Source organism: Astyanax mexicanus, chromosome 4, assembly GCF_023375975.1.
Source record: "Astyanax mexicanus isolate ESR-SI-001 chromosome 4, AstMex3_surface, whole genome shotgun sequence".
Taxonomy (NCBI): domain Eukaryota; kingdom Metazoa; phylum Chordata; class Actinopteri; order Characiformes; family Acestrorhamphidae; genus Astyanax; species Astyanax mexicanus.
In genome coordinates this window covers 9276808-9297368 of record NC_064411.1, presented here as the reverse complement: position 1 = coordinate 9297368, position 20561 = coordinate 9276808, and the positions used below count along the sequence as shown (strand labels likewise).

General features: G+C 38.1%; 3 protein-coding genes across 5 annotated transcripts in view; 2 read left to right on the top strand and 1 right to left on the bottom strand.

Annotated features, from left to right (window-relative positions):
• Window positions 1–20561, top strand: part of LOC125801534 (zinc finger protein 239-like) — a 250332-nt gene that overhangs the window by 89906 nt on the left and 139865 nt on the right. The window lies entirely within an intron of this gene.
• LOC125801445 (zinc finger protein 239-like) overlaps window positions 1–20561 on the top strand; it is a 173482-nt gene that overhangs the window by 145353 nt on the left and 7568 nt on the right. The window lies entirely within an intron of this gene.
• Window positions 11267–20561, bottom strand: part of LOC125801313 (zinc finger protein 239-like) — a 140032-nt gene continuing 130737 nt past the window's right edge. Inside the window, exons 1-2 of one of the 2 annotated variants that reach the window (XM_049477831.1) lie at window positions 16969–17014; window positions 11267–12774 (exon numbers count right to left, since the gene is read on the bottom strand). In XM_049477831.1, the coding sequence (XP_049333788.1) occupies window positions 11557–12609 (1053 nt within the window). In that variant the 5' untranslated portion in view covers window positions 12610–12774; window positions 16969–17014 and the 3' untranslated portion in view covers window positions 11267–11556. Of the gene's footprint in view, window positions 12775–16968; window positions 17015–20561 lie in introns of those variants that run through there. The other variant, XM_049477832.1, reaches the window with a different exon arrangement.

The window sequence follows — 20561 nt, the reverse complement described above, 5'->3', positions numbered from 1 at the left end:
ACATTGTAGCGCTTCACAACTAGGTGACTCAAAAAAACATTGCAGATCAAACGAAGCCATTTTTACAAGTAATGAGCGACAATTAGCCAAATTCTAAACACTAGCAACTACTACCAACCAAACTTGTTTCCACAACCACCATCATCACATGCTCAACACCCACTAGTGGGGTAGGCGGGACCAGTAATTATCCCGGACGAGCCCCCAATTGTTATGCTCCTCCCCTTTTGTCTAGGGGTGAGGAGGAGTAACAAAATGGCATGTGGTAGTGGAGGAAGTGGAAAGACAACAATTGGTGGTAAAACAAAAATGTTTATTACAGGAATCAAAGGGGTACAAAAATATATAGACAGAAATAAATAAACTGAAGCTAAAGAGAATGAATCAAATTAAATGTACTTTTAACAAAACTAGAAAGTGCATTTAAGAGAAAATAAATCAACAGAAACTGTAGTCTAAAGGTGGACTAAGGACGGTGCCAACGAAAAGAAAATAATAAAACAAAACTAAACTGCCTAACCAAAAACTAAACTAACCAAAATACAAAAGTAGCACCCGCCCCTAACCTAGTGTATCTAAACAAATATGCTCCTGCGTGTGTGTGTATGTAGGGCGCCCATCTTACCTGTCCACACAGTAGACAAACAGAAGTGAGGTGGAGTAATTAATGTGCTCAAACAATGTGAGTTGTTACCAAAGTTTAGAATTAAGAGCTAGAGTGTAGATTTAAGTATACATTGGATCAGAATCAATAAACTCAGCACAATTGGACTACAGTGCAACAAAGGATCTACACAGGATCAGAATGAACAAACTCACAGCACAACTGTTCAACAGGACTACCTCAGCATTAACTGGGCAGCAAACACACTCACTCAGATGCACACACTCTTAAATCGCTCTCACTCTCACAACCAGCGTTTGTATCTGCCGCCTCGGACGCGCTCACACCGCTCCATGCTGCTGCGTGCCATGCGGCTCCCCTCAGGCTCCTCTTACACTGTAAGGCCCGCCTCTTCCTGTCTCAGCGCAGAGTGTGATTGGCAGCTGCAGCCAAGCTGGAGGAGGATCTTCATTGGTGCTCAGCCAATCACGTTTCTCCATTAACGTAACCTACACAGAGAGAGAGAGAGAGAGAGAGAGAGAGAGAGAGAGAGAGAGCGCGAGAGAGCCAGAGACACGGGGGAACAAAAAGAAAACCAAAACACACGTGCACTCGTTGCACGTAACAGTGTGCGAGAGAGTGAGCGCTGCTGAAATGTGTGTGCGTATGTGTTAGACTTGTGTGTGGAACTGTGAGACTGAAAAAAGTGTGTGCGTATGCGTTACAGTGTGTGCGAGACAGACTGAATGCAACATAAGTGTGTGCGTATGCGTTAGAGTGTGTGTGAAACAGAGTGAGTGCTACTGAAATGTGTGTGCGCAGGGTTCCTGTGAGCGGTGTGATTGGTTGAGTGTACGAACTCTTGTGTGTAAACGAAATAGGAATGGATGAGTCCCACTGCAGGGGAGGAGTCCAAGGTGAAGTAGGTGGAGTTGGTCCAGCCTATTGGCTTTAGACTGAGAGGTTGGCTATTTGTGAATTAGCACTTGTGAGATGGGGGACAGAGGTGAACAGGGGGAAAAGGTTTTTGTATGGATAGAAATAGATATATATATATAAGAAAATATAAGGATATACAAAACCTAACTATACAAGGTAAAGATCTATCTGTAAACGGAGCAGTGCAGTAGATATTACTAATGGTCATAAATAATTAAATAATTAACAGAGTAAAGTGCAATGACATCTATTATGACAGTGACTAATGTGAAATAGAAATATAATATAATATACATATGCATACGTTATAAGACAGTTCCAAAAATAAATGTGAAAATGTGAATACCCAATCATGAGTACAGTGTACTTTAATGTAAGCAAGGTTGGGGAAGTGTTAATATAAATAATTAAGTTGTTGAATAATGTCAGAGAGGTGTGTGACTGGATAAATAATTAGAGAATTTAGAGAGTTTAATACAGGGATTATGGAGACAGAATTGAGGAAAATAATTAGCTTAATTTTGGGTATTGGACTATATCTTGGGGGCGCTAACCCAACAGGGACATATGTCTAACTCTATATTCTATTAGCAAAGCTAATAATGAAAAAATGACTGTGTGGCTGTTTCGGAATCGTCTCCTATTGCAGAAATACTAAGCAATTTGGATTGGCCATTTTTACAATGCTTTGTCGAAACTCAGCAGTATATTTTTCCCCATATAGTTCACTATTAATTACATTATATTATAATAATATTGTACAGAAGATGTATGCTAGAAATTCCAAAATATACTATGCCATGCAGTACTGCTGTGTAAGATGTCCTCAGAGCAGGACAAATAAATATGGTTTCTTGTTTGATTCTTAAATAACCAGTTCAATGAATAGAAAATGCTACATAGTTAATAGTGAATGAATTAATGAGCGAGCCATTCCAAACACAGCTTTTTCTATCAGGTGATTTAGTTAATTATCTTAATATTCGTTTCTTATTCAGACTGATCTCAGTTCAGTCCTAGCTGAATGAGATCTATATAAGATAGATGTAATATTTAATTTCTCTAAGTTTTATGCATCTCCGTCTATGCTGATATTTTGATCCTCTTAAGAGCAAGAGTAGATTTCAGAAACCAGTGAGGAAAGACCTTATTTTTATTTTTATTATTATTTTTTTAAAAGGAAACGCAGTGTTGCATCTATTTCAAGCTACAGGGAATTGGGTATCTTTCTGATAAGGGGACATAATCAAATGTATTAAACAAAAAAAAATTGAGCTTTCTATTTTGCTTTCAATATGCTTTACTTTCTGCAATGAAGAACTTGCTTTACTTTCTGCAATGAAGAACTTGCTTTACTTTCTTTCTGTATAGTATTAAATTAGATTAGAAAGAGATCTGGAAACCAGCATAAATTTAGTTTTCATGCTTATACAATGCCACCTATAAACAAATGCATAATTTTCTGGCTGTAGCATGAACAAAATCAGCTAAGCAATATAAAATTGTTTCATCTGCATAATGGTAAAGTTTGCAATCTGAGAAGCAGAGCCAGCAATATAATTTATGTATATATTAAATAAAACTGGACCAAAATTTAACCTTGTGGTACATCTGTGAGATACAGATGCCAAATCTGAATAATTATTCATTGACATGCACTCTTTTGGGTCTAGTCCAGAGCAGTGGCATAAAAGCAAATGATTTGAGCTAAATTACGTGGAAGAGAAAAGGTGATAATGATGGTAATAAATAAAATATGTATAAAATAATAACGAATAATAAACCATGGGTACTTGGTGCCTTGCACAGGCTTTCACGGTAAACACCAGAGTGTGAGTTTATGACAGTGTGACATACCTGGGTTTGTGCTCCCTAACCATGCCCTGCAGGAACACTACGGCACTGAATGTTGATAAAACAGTGCTGCTACGCTGTGTGGTTCAGTGTGATAGGCTGGTTAGCCAAAGACGGGTAAGATCCCAACGTATTACAAAGGGACAACCTAAGGCAGGCACAGTCTCGATCTGACCACCACATGCATTTTAACAGAAAACGGAGAAAACATCGTGGAAGGGAAGCGCAGCCCAGGGGGAGAGTGAGTGGATGAATGGAGTGATGGGGTGTGTGTCAGTGGAGGCCTGGGCAGGGTAGACCAGCCCAATGGACAGTAAGAGGGTGAAGCAATTTTGTGTTAAGTTCTCTGAAACAGAAATTCTGTTTCAGAAAAAGGGGGAGATGTGAATAGATGATCATTATTACCACCATTATTTGCCCAATAATTATTTTATACTTTTTATCTTTTTTAAACCTATTACCTTTTTCATCCCTCACCACTATTACTAAAATTTTTGACCAAGAATTATTTTATAGACGTAGAGCATTTTTTAAACTTTTAGCTTGTTTATCTTTTAAAGTTTGGTTTTAAAACAACCTCTATGCGGATGAGCAATTACTTTCAGCAATATTGTAAAAGTTTTAGCTTTTAAGACAAACTCAATCCTAACTTTAAAATAAGAAATGTAGACACTTTACAATCCACAAAATTGAACTTTGACTATTCATCATATAAGCCATTTTTTGAACAAGAAAAACAATGTGTGAGGCTTGATAAATTGTTTAAGGAAATAGATGTATTGTTGATAATTGTGAAAAGCAATCTGCTTGGCATTGTATATGCATAAATACATATTGAACATATTGATCAGTAAATGAAAAGCATTGTTTGGATTTACTTGCTATAATAACGTGGACAAAGCAAAGCATAACATCTGTGTTTATTAATATTGATAATATTATTGTTTGTAATGGAACGATTGATACAGAGAAAAATAATCACGTTCCACTTATCCCAATTCTTAAAGCACTTCTATTCAAATCTAGAAATCAAGGCTTTATAAAAATCTTGGGAACTGAATAAAGTCAGAAATATAATTACTTAATAAATAGCACACCGCAGAAAATTAAAGTGGCAGGTAAAATAATATAGCCACAAGCGGTGATTCTACAGTCCAAGCAAAAGTAACCCAAGAAAGCCCAGTACATCAATATGGAACCATTCCTGACACAGAAGCCACATTATGTGTAGTTTGTGCAGAATTTAAAACTTTGGGCCCTGATATTTTATCAATCAGTGTGGAGATGAATGGGAGAATAGAGCAGCTGATCATTAAAACTTTGCATGGAGCTATATATATATATATATATAAAAAACATGATTTAGATATATTTTTAAATGTTTGTTCCTTATTTATTATCTATATAGTATTATCAATACAATATAAGAAGATATGCAGGAAGCATTCAGTGGGAGGTTTAACAGCAGGTGCGTTTAAAGCAGCAGCTTTGGGCTGTGAAGCAGTAAAATATGGTCTGTACAATGATGCTGCAGAGTTGAGGTGTGTTCTTTGGCTTTGGTGGTGTTTGTGAGAGTGGAAGTGTTTGAGTTTGTGAGTGTGTGCATGCACGAGAAATAGTGTGTGTCTAGTGGTAAACTGGGTGGTGAACATTAGTAGTGTTTGTAAGAGCTAATTTGGATTAGTTAGAGCCACAGGGAAGCAGTTACACTAAAAGGGAAAGGGATGTGAACAAAAGTAAGGTAAAAGCCAGTAATTAATGGTAATGATAATTAAATGTTGCAATTTAAAATTGAAAATTCCTAAAAGTTAGGGATTGAAAGAAATGACTAAATGTTACGGATTGAACGCACATTTGACAGTAAAGATCATGGTTGAGTATAACTGAAAATCAGGACAACTGAAGAAGGTAAGAAAACAAAAATTGGGCTGAAATCTGTGCACAGACAAAATTTAAATATGAAATAATTAACTTCCAAGGGGAAATTAGAGTTCAAGTTAAGTGTGATAAATGTATTTTAACCATGTATTTTAACTTACAGGAAGGAGACACGGAGGACCCCTTAACAGACTTCCAAAATGAATAGAGAACCTTAAACATGATTATAATGAATACAAAAGTCTCGTTTCAGATCTGTTTACACAGGGGGAGAAGGAGAACGTGGTGCACAGGTGGACCAGTACAGACACAGAGTGAGGGCTCCTCCGCCATTACGCACGAAAGGGGAACGAGCCTGAGAGAACAACGTACGCAGATCAACTGAAAGGCGAGGGTTCGACATGGTACAACTGGAGCCAGTGTGCAGCCACCCAGCCCAGAGATCGCTCACAGAGCCAGAAGGAGAGGTGAGAACAGCAGCTGAATCGTCTGCCTCAGATGGAGGCTCGCAGCAGGAAGGAGGGGTAGCACACTCACCCCGCAGCAGCAGACAGCAGGGGCCGTCAGTGCCTGGCTGTGACGGAGGAGAGGAAGTGAGGGAGTAACTCACTCAGCAGCATTTCGATTGCGTCACAGTACACTACATACAGTGACTCTTAAACACATCTCATTAAAGAACACACATAGTCTTATCACACACCAACTCATACTTTTCATTCACTGATATTGCAGACACCAAGAGCCAGAATAAAGCTCTTCGTACGTGGGGCTGAGGTAGTCTACCCTCAAAACCCTGAAGCAAGAAGAATGAAGAAAAAAAAAGCAGACGAAAATATCGGATGGACAGTTCTATTGTTTAATTTTTCATTGATTGATGATTTTTGTGTTTCTTTTTCTAGGAGGGTTGATTTATTCTATTATAGTGGAAAATCTATGCCTTAAATAAAGTGATAAAATCAGCAGGGGTAGAAAGGGGGTTCCACTTGACCTAGTGACAAATAAATCAAACGTAGAGAGGGTTTAGCTTATTATTTAAAGTGTGTATTTTATAATTCAATCATTGCAGAAAGTGTGTTGACTAGAGGGAGATCACATTATTTTTCTTTACAGGTTCCCTTGGACTCTTCAAAAAACGGAATTGTGAAAAAAAAAAAAACACTCTGTAACCTTAACACTTACACATATAGGGCTATACATAACAGTTTACTAAATAGTGGGAAACTTAGAGGGAAAACACATTTATGGTTTAATAATGGCTGTGTACAGGAAAAGGGGGTGGAACAGGACAAAGTACGGACACCATAACGAACCAGCACTTCCTCCAGTTATTCCAATATGGCTCCAGGTAATAATAACCATTACTCTAATGGGTATATTGATGGAGGGCAAAGACGATAAATCACCATATATGTTACCTATACTGGAGTGTGAGGAAGAGCAGGAGGAACTGCTGGGGCTGACTTTAGGGCAATAATGTCACTTCCTCCATTGACAGAGTAATATTGGCCGCCTGGGGCAGAAGGGGCTGTGGGAGAATTTTTCCTGTCAAAAATTGGTTGGTGGCTGCCGGACAGGTTTTCGCTCTCACTTGTTAGTTAAATGTTCACTCACATGTTTATCAAGTGTTGAACATATGTAAATACATGTTTGGAGGAATTACGCTGTGTTGACGTATCTTGTTGATACGTCAAAAGGGGGAATTGAAGAGTAACTGTTTATTATACCTTGGGTGTATTGACAAATATCTTTCAATTATGATTACTTATCTTAGTATCTATAATTACATAAAAGTGTGAAACCTTGTATCTTATATGCATTAACCAATACTCACATTGTGTTTGATACGCATTTCTATTACTAACAGTGTATTTTACACGCATTTATATAGAAGATTAACCAATAACCACAATATATGTTCTTTACACATATAGTAAAACATTGTTTGATCAGGCATGTGACTAACACAGACTCTATTATGACAAACTAACCCACATGATACATAAGGCATTTACTAACACATAGGATCTATTGTATGTCATACTAACCACGTGTTATTAACACATTAGCATATAACATATGAAATCTATTGTGTGACTATTGCGTAGCTCATGCTTGAAGCATTTCGTTCACTGCATGACCCTAACTAACGGCCATCAATCATCGGCTGGTACACTCTGTATGAACTCGACTGGTACACTCGGTACGAGACTAAATTGCTACAGAGGAGGCTCTTAGATCAAAGCGGCCTTCTGTGTGTGGGGGAACCTGCAGTGGCTTCAAAGCGGGGGGTGACGCACACTCACACAGATAGTGCCACGATGTTTCATTCTGGAAAAACACAGTCAAGGCCAAACACTAGTGGTCCGGTCAGACACGTGAAATGGATTACTAACACGTGAAATTATGCATATTAACATGAGATGATTTTAGCAACGCCTCATCAGCAGGTTTCACGTCATTTGGGGTATAAACATGGAGTCAGATCAGAGGGGGGTCTTGTGTGTATGGTTCTCCTGAATTCAGTAATAAATACTTGATTTGCTTTCAACTTCACTCCACCTGTCTGCGACTCTATCAAACGAACACGTAGGGGAGTTGTACCCCGGATGAGGGGTGGGTGTGAACCCATCTTTCATTTTCTTTTTTTACAACACTAGCTAGGTTGGCTAGCTAGGTTAACTACTTTATTTCAGTGTGGAATGTTGTAGTTAGCTAGGCTAGCTAATGTTTAATTTATTTGAAAGTGGAAAGATCTAGGTAGCTAGGTTAGATAATGTTAACTTTATTTCAGTGTGGAATGTTTCAGCTAGCTAGGTTAGCTAGTGTTAACTACTTTATTTAATTGTGTTAGCTAGGTTAGATAATGTTTAATTTATTTGAAAATGGAGACATCTAGCTAGTTAGGTTAGCTAATGTTAACTATATTTCAGTGTGGAATGTTTTAGCTGGCTAGGTTAGCTAATGTTAACTACTTTATTTCAGTGTGGAATGTTTTAGCTGGCTAGGTTAGCTAATGTTTCCTTCATTTCAAAGTGGAAAGATTTAGCTAGTTAAGTTAGCTTATTTTAACTACTTTATTTAAGTGTGGAATATTTCAGCTAGCTAGGTTAGCTAATGTTTACTTCGTTTCAAAGTGGAAAGATTTAGCTAGTTAAGTTAGCTAATTTTAACTACTTTATTTCAGTGTGGAATGTTTTAGCTAGCTAGGCTAGCTAATGTTTAATTTAATTGAAATTGGAAAGATCTAGCTAGCTAGGTTAGCTAATGTTAACTATATTTCAGTGTGAAATGTTTCAGCTAGCTTGGTTAGCTAATGTTAACTACTTTAAGTGTGTTTGCTAGGTTAGCTAATGTTTAATTTATTTGAAAGTGGAAAGATCTAGCTAGCTAGGTTAGATAATGTTAACTATATTTCAGTGTGGAATGTTTCAGCTAGCTAGGTTAGGTAATGTTAACTACTTTATTTAAGTGTGTTAGCTAGGCAAGCTGATGTTTAATTTATTTGAAAGTGTTAACTACTCTATTTAAGTGTGAATTGTTTTAGCTGGCTAGGTTAGCTAATGTTTACTTCATTTCAAAGTGGACAGATTTAGCTAGTTAGGTTAGCTCATTTTAACTTCTTTATTTCAGTGTGGGATGTTTTAGCTAGCTAGGTTAGCTAATATTAACTACTTTATTTCAGTGTGGAATCTTTTAGTTAGCTAGGTTAGCTAATGTTAACTACATTATTTCAGTGTGGAATATTTTAGTTAGCTAGGTTAGCTAATGTTAACTACATTATTTCAGTGTGGAATGTTTTAACTAGCTAGGTTAGCTGATATTAACTACTTTATTTCAGTGTGTTATGTTTCAGCTAGCTACTTCAGGTAGTGTTAACTACTTTATTTCAGTGTGGAATGTTTTAGCTAACTAGGTTAGCTAATATTAACTACTATATTTCAGTGTGGGATGTTTTAGCTAGTTAGGTTAGCTCATTGTAACTACTTTATTTCAGTGTGGGATTATTTAGCTAGCTAGGTTAGCTAATGTTAACTGCTCTATTTCAGTGTGCAATGTTTAAGCTAGCTAGGTTAGCTAATGTTTACTTAATTTTAAAGTGGAAAGAATTAGCTAGCTAGGTTAGCTAAATGTAACTACTTTATTTCAATGTCAAATGTTGTAGTTAACTTGGTTAGCTAATGTTTAATTTATTTGAAAGTGGAAAGATCTAGCTAGCTAGGTTAGCTACTTTATTTCAGTGTGGAATGTTGTAGTTAGCTAGGCTAGCTATTGTTTAATTTATTTGAAAGTGGAAAAATGTAGCTAGTTAGGTTAGCCAATGTTAACTATATTTCAGTGTGGAATGTTTCAGCTAGCTAGGTTAGCTAATGTTTACTTCATTTCAAAGTGGACAGATTTAGCTAGTTAGGTTAGCTCATTTTAACTACTTTATTTCAGAGTGGAATTATTTAGCTAGCTATGTTAGCTAATGTTAACCACTTTATTTCATAGTGAAAAGATTTAGCTAGCTACTTTAGGTAATGTTAACTACTTTATTTCAGTGTGTAATGTTTCAGCTAGCTACTTTAGGTAATTTTAACCGCTTTTTTTCAGTGTGGAATCTTTTAGCTAGCTAGGTTAGCTCATTTTAACTACTCTATTTCAGTGTGGAATGTTTGAGCTAGCTACTTTAGGTCATTTTAACTACTTAATTTTAGTGTGGAATGTTTTAGATAGCTTGGTTAGCTAATGTTTGTTAATGTCAACTATGTTTCAGTGTGGAATGATTTAGCTAGCTAGCTAATGTTAACTACATTATTTCAGTGTGGAATATTTTAGTTATCTACTTTAGCTAACTTTATCTACTTTTTTTCAGTTTGGAATGTCTTAGTTAGCTACATTAGCTAATATTAAAGTGGACACGAAACACTTCAATATTTAATATAATTCGCAAGATGAGTTTTTACTCTAACAAATTTTATAAGTTTAACAGTTGTCAGTGAAACTGAGTTAAAATAATAAGCAATCTAAACGTCATTTTTTAAGTAAGTGTAGCGCCATCTTGTTCCAGCGCTGTAAGTGACGTCTCGAGGTTGGTTCTCCAACACCTAACATATAAATAACTATTAGCCCACACTGGTTCCTTAATGGATAATAAAAGCCAAACCAAAAATAGATGCAAAGAGGGCACCTTTGTATTGCCCCTGGGTGTAGCAATACTGGGTGTAGTATAATTTTATAGGGTTAGCCACAATGCTAGGGTTAGTAGCAAGCATTTTCTACACTAAGACTATGGAGGAGAGGGTTTTTGAGTCAAGAGCATTAATTTAGTCCTTCGCTGGACAAATAAGCTGAAGTCCGAGGCTTTTTTCCTCCTTTTTAATTTTAACTCTGAACAGCTGGGATGTACAGACCGTCCGACTGGAGTTACTATAAAAGCAGCAGCTGTGAGCTGCACGGAATGAGCCAAACGACACACAGCTGACAGTTAACAGATAACAAAGCTAACATTAGCTACTTAGCCTGCTAAGTTAGTGAGCTAAATAGCTAATGCTAGCCTTTTTAAGATAGCTAGCCAATGCTAGCTAACACTAGCTAAATAAAGCTAGCTACCCAGCAAGCCTTTTAACTTACAAACTGAACTGTTTATCAACAATCAGTCTTAATGAATTTTGAACTTTACATGCTCAATATTTAAATGTATATAAACAGGCTAGTTCATGGGATGGCAATACCTGCTGTTGACGGGCTGCAGGGTTTCTGCATGGACCTCACATAGAGAGAGAATAGACACCTCCAAAAATTCTTGCTCTCAGACAAGCATCTGAAAAGTTCTGCTCAGGGTTCTGCAGGGAAGATCTCTGAGCAAATGGTCCACGTTAGCCTCCTGACAGCATATACACTCGGTTGCAGTCGGCACGTAAGTGCAGTCGGCACGTAAGTGCAGTGACCGCATCTGCACTTGGTAAAGTTAGTGTTATCAACACGAAATGATGACCAATGAGTCAGAGCTTAGAATATAAAATGTATGAAAGTTTACTGGAAAAATAGTTTCAGCATTACATATATATATAAATATATATTAGAAAAGAGTAAAAGTACATCAACGAGAGAATGTCCTGGAATATCAAACATACGAGAAAACATAACATTAATTTCAATAAACATCATCTGGATCAGATTCATTTTGCTGAATCTGTAAAATCCGTTGTTAAATTCAGTTCATGTTTATTTCTGGTGGAACGTGTCCCAAGTGACAAAGTGAAACATTTGTGTAGGATAAGGTGGTCTGTCTGAAAGATTTACGATTTGCGCTTTTTATTGCCGTGGAACAAATTTGGGACAGTTTTCTCTCCTGTGTGAATGCGCTGATGATTTTTAAGTTGACTCTGTGTAGCAAAACTCTTCCCACAGTCTGAACAGTGATACGGTTTCTCTTCTGTGTGAATGCGCTGGTGATTTTTGAGATTACTCTGTGTAGTAAAAATCTTCCCACAGTCTGAGCAGTAATATGGTTTTACTCCAGTGTGAATGCGCTGATGGTTTTTGAGACTACTCTGTTGATTAAAACTCTTCCCACAGTCTGAGCAGTGATACGGTTTCTCTCCTGTGTGAATGCGCTGGTGTGTTTTGAGAGTACTCTGTTGATTAAAACTCTTCCCACAGTCTGAGCAGTAATATGGTTTCTCTCCTGTGTGAATGCGCTGGTGTCGTTTAAGTTCACTCTGGGTAGTAAAACTCTTCCCACAGTCTGAGCAGTAATATGGTTTCTCTCCTGTGTGAATGCGCTGGTGCAGTTTGAGATGACCCTGTTGATTAAAACTCTTCCCACAGTCTGAGCAGTGGTACGGTTTCTCTCCTGTGTGAATGCGCTGGTGTCGTTTAAGTTCACTCTGGGTAGTAAAAATCTTCCCACAGTCTGAGCAGTGATACGGTTTCTCTCCTGTGTGAATGCGCTGGTGCAGTTTGAGATGACCCTGATGATTAAAACTCTTCCCACAGTCTGAGCAGTGATACGGTTTCTCTCCTGTGTGAATGCGCTGATGTGTTTTGAGAGTACTCTGTTGATTAAAATTCTTCCCACAGTCTGAGCAGTGATATGGTTTCTCTCCTGTGTGAATGCGCTGGTGTTGTTGGAGATGACTCTGTCGATTAAAACTCCCCCCACAGTCTGAGCAGTGATACGGTTTCTCTCCTGTGTGAATGCGCTGGTGTTGTTGGAGATGACTCTGTCGATTAAAACTCTTTCCACAGTCTGAGCAGTGATACGGTTTCTCTCCTGTGTGAATGCACTGGTGATTTTTGAGAGTACTCTGTTTAGTAAAACTCTTGACAGAGTGCTGATGTTTCTCCATGTCGGGACTTGGCTTTATTTGTCTGTTAAATGTAGCAAACTATTTTTGTGTGTTCTCCAGATTCTTCAGGATTGCTTGTGCTTCCCCTCTTTCAGCAGTTTAACTTTGATCTTTTGATAAATATCCTGGTTGTTGGTGGTGAATTTCAGGAGAATATTTTCATTTCTGGAAAAGACAAAAATGCCAGTGAATAATAAAATAAAAGCAAGTCATTTAACTGAACAGAACTGCCTAAATCAGTTAAACCATAGACTGTGTATAGCTGGACAGAGCATCATCTCTCAAAAGTGAAGCCACCACAGGTCGGGCGCCCCCTGCTGTTCGGCTGCAGAAAGCTGTGTAACTCCACCCATCCCCATGGGTTTCAATGGCAAAACAGACAACTCTCAATCACGTTTTTTTTTCTAATATACTGTAATAGGCTCTATGCACGTAAGACTTCCGCCTTCATCTATACCGGCATTTTTATTTCCGGTTAGCTATAAGTGCATTGTAAACAATGGCATTTTACATACAGTGTTTGCATTATTGCATTTTGTTAAGATATAAGATGCGGTCCAATCCGAAGACAGCTGCCTAGGTAGTCATTGCCTTCAAAGGCAATGACTCCCTTGTTCGGCAGCATTTTCACCCATAAAGGATATTATGAGGCAGCGCGTTCGGGACACGCTCTGGAGTCAGCATACCGCATCACGTCTAGCGCGCTGTGCTCGTGAGCTCTGTTTACTAATAACTAAAGTTATTAACCACTTACCTCAGGATAAATCTTAAAGCAACGGCAGATATTTCTTTTTACTCACCCAAATATTACAGATTAACTTTAATATTCCTGATTTACATTAATTATACACTTTCCCTCACTTCAAACTCCGGATATGGTCAGTTTTATTTATATATTTAATTTATTTTTGATTACCTGCTTTACAGAAATGCATGAGTAATGAAACCATAATATAATAAATATTTTATGTAAGCCATCAAAGCTAAATTAACAAACTAAGCTACGTGTCACACAGTTTTACCTTTTAGTTGCATAAATAAGAAACATAACATGTTTCATAAATTTCCTATTTGCCAATAATTGTGACTTTTACCCATACCCACTAGTTGAGATGTGATACTAAAATAAGCATAATGACACTAAAAACACAACAAGCAAAAAAACTTTATTAAATTCACAGAAAAAAACTCTACATTAAAGGAACTAACGCTGCCTCCAGCCGGTCTGACCGGAGTTCATCTTTCCTGGCCCGTGTTCATCCCTGTGAACAAAATAATCTGAATTAGAAACAGAGCTAACAGCGCTTAATTCCACTATTTACACATTAAATCACTTAGTTACACGTTAATCCACAGTTACTCAATCTAACAGTTAAACTATTTACACATTAAATAACTTATACCTAACAGTGACTTAAAACAGTTAAAGGTTTTGTAATACTGGACGGCCAGGTTATCTTAGTTTCCTAGCGGGGTTTCTTCAGCACTGCAGCCGCGTTTGGTACTCTGTAATTCGGCTAGATGCGTGTTAGCTTACCCGGTAAATTAGCGCGATAAGCTAATGGTAGCTTCACCCGGTCAGGTCTTACATTACATAACGTACAGGCAAAAACAACACTGGAAAACAACTTAAAAGAGTCTAAAACATACTAGTCTGATAAACACATGCAGCGGTGAGTGGGAATACAGGAGAAAATTCCTTACATTTGTAGAGACACTCCCTGGCAGTGCCGGCTCCGTCCACCATGTATTTATCTGAGCGCTGATCTGGTGAAATTCATCATAAAGCATGCATCTCACGCTGCTTTCAGAATAGGGATAAAATAGGGCAGATCCCCATGTAGGAGCACAGGCTACCTTCCGATATAATATTGCATTTGCGTTCGCTATAAACTCCACATATCCTGTAGTACTCGCTGCTAAAAATGCAAACAGGAAGTAAGAGTGCCGGTATAAACCAAAGCGGAAATATGTCACTGCTGCTGATGCATAGAGCCTATTCTACCTCCATTATTTAAATGCAACAGTAACCTCTGCTTATATTGTCAAAATTTTATATCCCCACAGAACTCGTTTTTTAAAACGTTATTCAGCTCTATTTAAAAAAGGTGTGGTTATTGTAAAAGGGCTGGTTATGGGCGGGACACCTGAATCGGGTGTCAGGATCGCCAACATGGCGGAAGATTTTGGCTTCATTTTCATTGAATGAATGGGAACGAAGACACGGCTTCCATCTTTTTTTACAGTCTCTGAGTTAAACTATACAGATAAAACTACTGGGACATCTTCATATTTCCATAAAAAGGGGGGCGCTGGTGGTCTTCCAGCCACCTGTTTAGTGCCTTTATAAGGACTTCCCACTGTTCAGACACTCTTAATTCTGTTCTGGTCTCACTAGAAACTGAGAACTTAAAGAAAGAAAGAAATAAAGAAACGTGTGCCGAAAAAACAACATGCAGTGGTTTGAATCACGGTGCCGAAGCTTGATTCGTTCTACATTGATCATGTGACCAATTATAAAATATTTCATGCATCTTAAACAATGACAGTAATTAGGGTTGGACGATGTCTCCTCAATGGGCAGATGACGATGTTTACAGTGAAACAACGCGATTGTCGATGATATTGTGGTGGGCGGAGGGGGGGTGCTGACAGAGCATTGACTGGTGTGTCACGGGAGCGTGTAGGGTACTACAATCAAAATTGTTGGAGTACCGAATACTACATACTGGGCAGTGTGTAGTATGCAGTACATACTAGTGCAGTATGCAGTATAGTTGTATGCCATTCCAAATACAGCCAGTGTTTAAAACTAAAGTTTTTTTTTAAACTTATAAATGCATGAAATAATGTAGATAATAAAATAAGTAATAAATTGTACTATTGTGAAATAGTACAGTATAAAACATGCTGTCAGCAGCTGAAATAAATATTTTTTCTTTATAATGTTACTTCTGTTCAAACTTAAGTCACGTTGTTAGGCATATCTGTATATGTAACAAAATATTTTAAATAAAGGTAACATTAACAATTAGTTTACATCAGTCAACTGTGCTTACAACAGTAAGAAACATTGTAAAATTGTTAATTAATGCTTCAACTAGTTATTACATGACAAAAGTTAGACATTATTCACCATAAAAATTCCTAAAAACTCACGACTTAGTTAACAGGATCTACTACATTTTTAAACATTGCTAATTTAGAAATATGTGATGTCTTGTTTAGAGTCATTTAACAAATTTATGTCAGATATTGTGGACACATTTTTAGAAATCCACTTATTCTGATGCATTTTACATCATAATGCCAAATATTTCTCAAGCCAAATGTAGCAGCTCGTCTGCTGCTCTAGTATGCTTGTTAAAGAGCAGACGGAGAGGCAGGTCTCATTCTCTCCTCCTGCCTTTATTCTCTCTACACATTTACACCAAAAAAATAACCCAGCAGATTATTAAGTGTCTGCAACTGCATATACATCTCCTACATATCACCGACTCAATCCCGCACGTTCTGCCTGACCTGCGCAGCGCATCAATTAATTCATGCGTTGAGCTTTAAACGCGCAGATAAGCTGTAACTGGTGGATCAGCACAAAAATCACAGTGTGATTTATTACATTAAAACACAGAACATTTTCTTCTGCTGAACCTGAGAGAGCCCGAGAACAGCGGGGGGAATTCTCGCCAGCCCGAGTTCATGCATCGGGTCAGACAGGCTGTAGTTCAGGCTGCAGTTTAGGCTCATGTTGAGGCAGAAAATCTAAACTATAGTAGTCGGTTCAGCAGAACAAAACGTTGAGAAAGAACCACAACATACCTGCACATACACAACAAAAATAATCCCAGCCGATTATTAAGCATCTGCAACTGGATATACATCTATACATCTATAAAACATGAAACAGAAGTAAATACAGCACATGAACACACATTTTCAGGCTCAGTCACATGTAGTGTTTTGGTGCTGAAACGGCTGTACCTCAGAGCTGATATCCCGACCGGGGCAGAAATAATTAATTATTAGGTAAAATATATTTCAATACCCGCTAAAAATGCACAGAAGAGTGACTAGAATTGATATAAGAGCTCATTTTTCCAGTAATTTTCTCAAAAATACTTATATTTGCTTAAAACAGCACTTTTTCACGGAGCTCCTCAGCTCTGTTTACCTCCTGTGCTGTATTCAAGCTCCTCTGGAGCTACGGGGGGCGCGGAGGGACAATTAATAAAAACACGCAGTTCTCTTGTTGGTGCAGTGAATTGTAGTTCAAAATAAAATCACAGAAAAATAATGACCTTTTTACTGTTACAACACATCAACCAACCTCCAACAAAAGAGAGAGAAACTTCTCCATACCTTCTGTAGTTTCGCTGATCCTGCTCTTCCTCCGGCGCTCCAGCTACAGACCCCCCAGCTCAGCCTCATCCGGGTTATGTAGAGCCCCGCCCCCTCCCCCGCTACATCACATTTTACCCCATCACCGCTAGAGGGAGCCCGCGAGGGAGTCCTCAATGCATGGAGCTGAATGGAGCTAAACAGCTAAAACTCTCATTTAAAACACTGTATAACTACTTCTCTGGGGTTTTCCTTTAATTTTACAAAGTAGAACAAAGTATTTCACTAAAATAGAAAAGAAAACGTACTTCTATATTTCCATTTTCTACAACTAATGTTTTTTATTCAGTAGATTTACTAGCATTACTGCTACTGATGCTGGAGTTACACACAGAGCTCATTTAAATGATTAAAACTGCAGTTTAAAAGCAGTTTTAATAATTATCTCTGCGGTGATGAAACAGTTATAGTTGTTCTGATTTGAGGAAATAAGTAAAAATTTTACTCTATACATTATAAAACATTTATAAATTATTACTTTGCTAAAAATAATATTTTTTAAATGTTTGATACTTTTTTGAATAAAAAATTATTTGTACGTTTTTGTACATTCCAAACTCTGTCAAGTGGCCTGAGATTCAGAGCAGATTCTGAAGTGTGTTTTTCCTCTATAGAGATTCTCTGATTGCTCCTGTACAACTCCAACAAACAGCACTTACTAATTACTATGGAAAGATCAGTGCTGTTGTGACATTGATTCCAGTAGACACTTTTTTAAATCTAAATTTTATTCAAAATATTATGGTTATATTTTCTTTACATTTACCTTCTTGATGTCCTGCAGGTTCTTGAAAAGGAGATCGTACTGCAGCAGATCTTGTTTGTTGTTCACCTTGTCTAAAGTCTTTCTATTTATGTATTCAAGATTCAAGATTCAAGATTTTTATTGTCACGTCACAGAGTACAGGTGTACATGTGAGTGAAAAACTTGGGTGCAGATTCCCACCAATGCGCAAAGAATAATATTTACAAGAGAGTAATAAAATAATATAAAATATATAAAATAGGACATACAGATAACTTACAGTATAAACACTATTTACAATACACTTAATTACAATAAACATGATAACTTACACTATAGTCAGTGGGGTGGGTTGGGCAGAACACCGTTCTACTGGCTATTCCACAGCCTGGTTGCTTGGGGGAAGAAGCTGTCTCGGAACCGGCTGGTTCTGGTCTTCAAGCTTCTGAGCCTCCTTCCACTCGGCAGCTGTGAATGGCTTGGATGGAACGGGTCCTTCATGATCTTTTTGGATTTCCTCAGGCAGCGGTTGGTGTATAAATCCAAAAGGTTTGGGAGCTCAACCCCAGTGATGTACTGCGCTGTGCGCACAACCCTCTGCAGGGATTTCCGCTCCAGAGCAGTACAGTTCCCATACCAGGTGGTGATGCTGCCCGTCAGAATGCTTTCCACAGTGCAGGTGTAGAAAGTCCTGAGGATGCTGGGGTTCAGACCAAACCTCCTCAGCCGTCTGAGGAAGTACAGGCGTTGTTGTGCCTTCTTCACCACCCGTGTGGTGTGTTCTGTCCATGTCAGATCCTCGCTGATGTGAACACCCAGAAACTTGAAGCTGCTGACCCTCTCCACCGCAGTCCCGTTGATGGAGATCGACGAGTATGCTTTCTCCTGCTTCCTGAAGTCCACGATCAGCTCCTTGGTCTTGCTGACGTTTAGAGAGAGGTTGTTCTCCTGGCACCAGTTTTCCAGGATGTTAACCTCCTCTCTGTAGGCCGATTCGTCGTTGTTTGAGATCAGGCCAACAATTGTTGTGTCGTCAGCAAATTTGATGATGACATTGGAGCTGTGTCTGGCTGTGCAGTCGTGGGTGTACAGGGAGTACAGGAGCGGGCTGAGCACACAGCCCTGGGGCGCTCCGATGTTGAGGGTCAGTGAGGAGGATGTGATGTTGCCCATCCTCACCACCTGCTGTCGGTCTGACAGGAAGTTCAGGATCCAGCTGCACAGTGTGCTGTTCAGACCCAGATCCCGGAGCTTGACGTCGATCCTCGAGGCTCGAAAAGCTGAAAGCTGAAAGCTTTCCATAAATTGAGGTCATTCACAGCTCCTCCCTGTAAAATCACTCTCTGACATCACAATGGACTATCCTGATTTCTGTATAGAAGGGTACTTCACACTTGTAAAAGCAGTTGAAACTTTAAATATCAGTTTAAAACTAATAATTATAAAATATCAAGGATTTGTTTAAGAGTTTATTTGACCCCATTCAATGTTTAATGCATTTATGTAAGTAGTTAATCTCATTTTATTTACTTCATATTTGGTGACTTTTCCTCACTTAATAGAGACAACTGGGTAAACATAACATTAATGGGATGTTTTGTTGGGTCTTTTACACATTTTGTATACATCGGTGTTGTTTGGGGTCAATTTGACCCCAGGCTATTTTAGCTTTATAAAACATAAAAATATCAGAATTTGAACCAGATTTGTGTTGAATGATGTGAAGGTCAATATGACATGCAATTTTATAATCTTCAAAAAAATTAGATCCCTAAAATAACATAATTATAACTGTATTAGTGCAAGAACCACTGACAGTTGATGTGACAGGGGGCGGGGAAAACATAATTCTCATGAGAACTTGATATTTCTCATTCTGTGGAGGAATATATTGTTCCTACAAACATATTAATAGTTCACACAACATAGTGGTTATGCAGAGATATAAAAGGTTTCACAGCAGCTTCTAAACCAGTTCTCTGTGTGTTCTGTCTCTCTCTCTTTCTGCTCTCTCTCTCTCTACTGAAAATGACGTCTAAGAAAAGGTTTTCTCTCAGTGAGGATTTCTCACATCTCTTTCACCATGACAGAGACATAGAGGAGAATGTGTCTGAGAAAAAGGATAACTTTAGAGAGGATCCTGATTATAATGAATCCTCATCTGATGAGAATGAGCCCTTTACTGTAGATCCTCTTTTTGTCTCTCAACCAATAGAAAACAAACTACCTTCCAAAAGTAAAAAGTTATTATGGTCTGTCTCCCCACTTGGAGAAAATGATAAACTTAGTGGTGCTAATGTAATCAGAATAGTTCCAGGTCTCAGCAGATACGCTGTCAGCCACGTCCAAACATAAAATCAGCATTTGAGTTCTTCAGAACACCATCAATCTAAAAGGATAAACTACTGTAGATGATACATTTAGAGGGAGGTGTGTGTTTAGAGGGATAGTTAGAAAGACTTGGATTTAATCCCACATGTAAGTCTACATTGTGTTGCTCAGTTTGGAGAGTACAAGTCAAAAGGTGAAGAAAGAACAGGTGTTTGGGCTGCAGACAGATCCAGCACGTCTCTAAACACAGTCCATGTCTCCTCCGTGTCCTACGCTTCAATAACACAGAAACAAGGCAGGACTGATGAGATCTTAATAAACTCAGCAGTATGTTAATATTTAATTTTTTTTTTTACGATTTTTTAAAAATGGCTATTCAAGTAATCAACAAACAAATATAGCATGTGACATAAACTTGGTTAAAAATGAAACGAAAAGTGAAATTGACCCCAAACATAAAAGGTGTTAGTAAATCTGA